The sequence below is a fragment of the Centroberyx affinis genome, unplaced genomic scaffold, assembly GCF_046629955.1.
Source record: "Centroberyx affinis isolate AG114_WGS23_722 - 3 ecotype Tasmania unplaced genomic scaffold, CSIRO-AGI_Caff_v1 ptg003423l_1, whole genome shotgun sequence".
In the NCBI taxonomy this organism is placed as follows: domain Eukaryota; kingdom Metazoa; phylum Chordata; class Actinopteri; order Beryciformes; family Berycidae; genus Centroberyx; species Centroberyx affinis.
In genome coordinates, this window is record NW_027281398.1 from 15,380 (window position 1) to 20,091 (window position 4,712).

General features: G+C 45.5%; 1 protein-coding gene across 1 annotated transcript; it reads right to left on the bottom strand.

Moving 5' to 3' along the window:
* Positions 1-1,030: 1,030 nt before the first annotated feature.
* On the bottom strand, positions 1,031-3,234 carry cebpa (CCAAT enhancer binding protein alpha). The gene has a single exon (XM_071539209.1). The coding sequence runs from the start codon at positions 3,021-3,023 to the stop codon at positions 2,121-2,123; it is 903 nt and encodes a 300-aa protein (XP_071395310.1). The 5' UTR covers positions 3,024-3,234; the 3' UTR covers positions 1,031-2,120.
* Positions 3,235-4,712: the final 1,478 nt, after the last annotated feature.

Genomic DNA, 4,712 nt, shown 5'->3' on the forward strand with positions numbered 1-4,712 from the left:
GAAGACTGGGTCTAACAGACTGGATCTAAATGGATCTGACAGACTGGATTTGGAAGACTGGTTCTCACAGACTGGGTCGAACTGGATCTGGTTCAGCATGGTTCTTCCTGTTAGCAGCCTGGTCTGTTCAGTTTCAGAGAAGAAGAGATGCTGAGGAATCTGTCAGGCTGCTGTGTTTCTATAAAGTCAGTTTACATTCTTAGCTCAGGTTTCATGTTCATTAATCCAGATTTAAAGAAGTAACTGATGCTGTAACATCTGTAAGTCTTCCACACAGTTCACTTCAGTCCACTTCAGTCCACTTCACACTGTGGAAACCGTCAGCTGCATGTTTGTACAATCCAACTGCTATTTATATTCTATTTTTACTGCTTTTATTATTTTTATTGCTCATTTTATAGTCTCTCCTTGTGTTTATATTCTATTTGTCTTTGCTCTATCCTGTTTCTCCACAGGATCAATAAAGTTTCATCTGATTTTATATTACCAGATGAGAGTTACTGGGAAATGTGTCTTCAGGACTCAGTGATGGATAATGGACAGATAAGCTATATATCTATCTATCTATCTATCTATCTATTGATGGTTTTACACAGTATGACATTAAATTAGTATCAGTGACAGTAAAGCTGTTTAACAAGGAAATCCAAACCTGTATTATTATGAGAATAAGAATAAATCTCTGAATGTGAAATTTTCTGATTACAGTGAGTTTTTATTTATTTTATCATATTATGTCATTTTTTTGTAATGTTACTTCTACTGAAGAATGTAAGCTAATTGATTGATCATTTCTGTCTGGAGTACAGTCCTATTGATAAGCGCCCCCTACTGGCCCCAGCTGATCTGGGATCAGTGGAGCGGCTGCCAGACACAACTGACCAGAAATCAGATTTATTCCAGCTGTTTGTGTGCCAGACGTGAGTCAGGTGCGGTCAGTGTGAAGCTGCAAAACTCTTCAATCAGCATCAACAGGTTTTCAACTGAACAAACTACATGCAAAGATGGAAAAATTCCTGTAGAAATGAACACACCAAGTCAGGATCACGTATCTGATAAGACAGGCTCTTTTATTATAATAATTCAGATTTTTTGGTATTTTATATATTTATATATATATATATATATAGGCTATATATATATATAGGTTTATTTTACAACTGAGACGTCGTTTTGAAACATTTGTTTAACATTGGAGTTTGTAAAAACAACAACAAAAAAAGTGCTTCTTTCCTTGCTGTTAAGTATATTTTAAATCTTTCTATATGAATCCAGGGAGAGAGAGAGAGAGTAGATCAGCTGAAGGTGAAAGGTCACCTCAGAGGATCAGAAGGCACCGAGCAGGGGGGGGGGGAGGGGGCAACACAGGATGGAAGGAAAGAGGGAAGACACATTGCATAGAAACCCTTTTCACATTTTTTCTTATCATCAATTACACATAAATAGGCTACAAGCTAGAAAGCGCAACTGGAGGCGTTTCCGATCAGTACCCAGGTGTCACTCTTTACAAGTCAATGTGCTTCATTTGGTCGCGTTTTGACGACGTATAGTGCATACAATAAACTGCTTATGAAGCAGGTACCACAGTATCAATTCCAGTCCTTTGCTTTGGCATAAATCAGACCATCAAACAGCCGGACCAGAGAGTACTGGACCTTATGGGACAGACAGAAGGACGAGATATCATGCGTTTTGTCTTTGCAAAAGAAAATAAAAATACATATATAAACATAGCATATATGCAAGCAATGTGCACTTTGCATTTTATAGCTCTATAAGACAAATTCTAGTTCAACAGGAGAGGATATGGAGATGGTAACTTATATAAAAAACATGCACAACAGGCTGATTCTGGATCCGATCCTCGTGCCCTACCTTAGCTGCACTGATATGTGAGTTTTGTGTGTCTGGCACACAGTCTGTATGGAAAAGGCACAAAACAACCAGTCCTCTGTTGTGGATCTGCGGGAATGAGCTTATCGTTTTTGCACAAAAAAAGGCACATGAACACATCAGCTGCCCGACCTCCGCCCCCCCGCCGGGCTGCAGCAGAGTGTCGCCGTACATCCAGCAGTACCAGTCCGTCTCCGGTCTGTTTCAGTCCAGCGGTACAGAGTCTTTCAGCTGCCCATGGGTTTGAAGGACCCGTCCGGCAGCTGTCTGAAGATGCCCCGTAACGTGTCCAGCTCGCGGGTCAGATGCTCCACTCTCCTCCTCAGCCTCTCGTTGTCGGCTGACAGCTCCACCACCTTCTGCTGCGTCTCCACGTTGCGCATCTTCGCCTTGTCCCTGCTCTTCCTCACCGCCACGTTGTTCCGCTCCCGCCGCAGCCGGTACTCCGGGCTGTTCTTGTCGACGTGCTTCTTGGATTTCCCCCGGTCCAGCATCTTCATGGGACCCGCGGACAGGCCGCCCTGCTGGGCGTGCGCGTGCGGGTGCTGGTGAGGGTGCGGGTGCTGGTGCGGGCTGGGCACCGGGGTGGGCGGAGGGGTGGGGTGGCCCGGCTGGAGGTGCATGGTAGTCTGCGCGCAATGCGCGATCTGGTACTGGAGATGCGGTAGGTGCTGCTGCTGCTGGGAATGCTGGGAGTACTGGGAATGCTGGTGCGGGTGGTGGTAGGTAGGCGGCAGCGCCGGGTTCAGGTCCTCGTCGTCTCTGGGCTCCTGCTTGATGGCCACGGGTCGGATCCGGGGCGGGTGGTGCTCGTACAGTGGCTCCAGCTTGGACTCCATGTAGTTGGCCATGTAGAGCTGCTGCGGACCCGGGCCGCACGGCACCGAGTCGTACTCGCCGTTCATCATCTTGACTTTGTCCTGCCGGGAGCCGTGGTGGAACAGGTCGGCCAGGAAGTCGTCGTTGAAAGCCGACGGGTCAATGTAGGCGCTGATGTCGATGGAGGTCTCGTTGTCTCCGATGTCGCCGAGGTCTGCCGGGTCTCTGTAGCCGGAGGAGGGCTGCTGGCCGTGGGGCAGGCTGGTCACCAGGGGCCGGGGGGGGACCTCGTACAGGTTGGACAGCTCCATGGAGGATCTAAACCCGGGCAGACATGGCGAGGAGCTCCGGGAATCCAGTTTGGTGAAGAGCGAACAGGTCCTCCTTCAGGTCCTCAGACGTCCAGGCGGTTAGAACAGACTGAGGCTGGTTGGGTTAAACAGCAGCGGGTTTCGGACGGAGCGGCTCCTGCAGGCTGCTGACAGGCGGCTTACAGCGGGTTACAGCGGGTTGTCGGTGTGACTCCTCAGCTCTGTAACCTCAGCTGTCAAACTCCTGCTTTTATATAGCAGGAGGAGATGGGCGGGCACACACAGCGCCACACACACACACACACACACACACACACACACACTCACACACACACACACACACACACACACACACACACAGTACTAGATTTAATCCAATATCGCTGGACGGAGACATTTTTGGGGGGTAAACCAACCTCCGATACGTGCCTTTCTTATTTGAGAAACCATCTCGCCAAACTCCGTTCAGAAATCAGACGTCATTTTAATGTTACAGGCTTATCGGTCATGGTTCATACCTGGTAGAACGGGACTTAAAACGTTGTGTGAATGGGTAGCAGGCACACTTCAATTCGGCATAATCCAAAACACAAAGCATTACTTATTTAAATAAAAATGCAACTTTTACAATTGGCTCGCCATTTATTCCTACAATCCATTTCCACCAACATATCGCGGTGAGCGGTGGCGAGCAGTGCGACCCAAATCTGAAGTTGAAGATTTATAGAAATAAATTCTGCTTGGTGAATCGTATGATGCCGGATTACAGAGTGGTTCCTATTGATTTGTAAAATGTGATAAACGTGTTTTATTAGACGTGTATATTTGCCGATAAGCAAGGCAACATTACATTGACAGATTTTTGAATGGCGTTTGGTACAGAGGTCTCTCCATACGAGGGAACGGCTCATATCGGGGCCAGGGACGAAGTGAACGTTATTTAGGCTAATTTATGATACGATTTTTTTAATTTATTAGGCTACATTATCAAGCTCTTTCAGTTAAACAATTTGTTCCGAACAACAGCAACAAGCTGCACCGAGCAATATGGCAAACATATAGTCAGATCATTTTATAGCCCTACTTAAATTGATTCCAGTCGAGTGCACAGAGATCCGTTCAGTCAGGAGGATATTTTTCTAATCCAAGACATTCTAAGGAAAATATGCAATGCGCATTATTCTAAATAGACCTACTTTCTCCTATTACTAATCATAAAAATTGGGACAATTCCATAAACAAATGTTCTGTGTGTTGAATTCCAGGTGGAAGAAGATGCTTCAAGTTTCCTGCAGCTGGATGACGGTCTGGATGAGCTGAGCGGACTGATGCTCTTCATCTGGAGACTTTAGTATTTTAATGTAGCCTGGAGCCTATTTTCCGCTCAGTGCCACAGTGTTCAGGACAGAAACCAGCAGGGCAGATTCATCACATCTGACTGTTGTTTTCAGTGAAACCAGTACTGAACACAAACAGATAGATAAATCAATGTTTTAAATTAACTTACACTTGTTTCAAAATATGCACCAAAAAAAATGGTCCACAAATGTTTTACATGCCGATAACATTCATTCGAAATCATATTTTGTATTTACTTGCAGATATATTCTGTCAAACGGAAACATTAAGAAAATGTAAAGCTATTGGGTAAAAAGCTGTAAAACAGAAATGAAGTAGGCTTTAGGTGTG

Bases quoted from the DNA above. Each gene is read 5' to 3' on its own strand.
- cebpa (XM_071539209.1), bottom strand. From the start codon at position 3,023: ATGGAGCTGTCCAACCTGTACGAGGTCCCCCCCCGGCCCCTGGTGACC.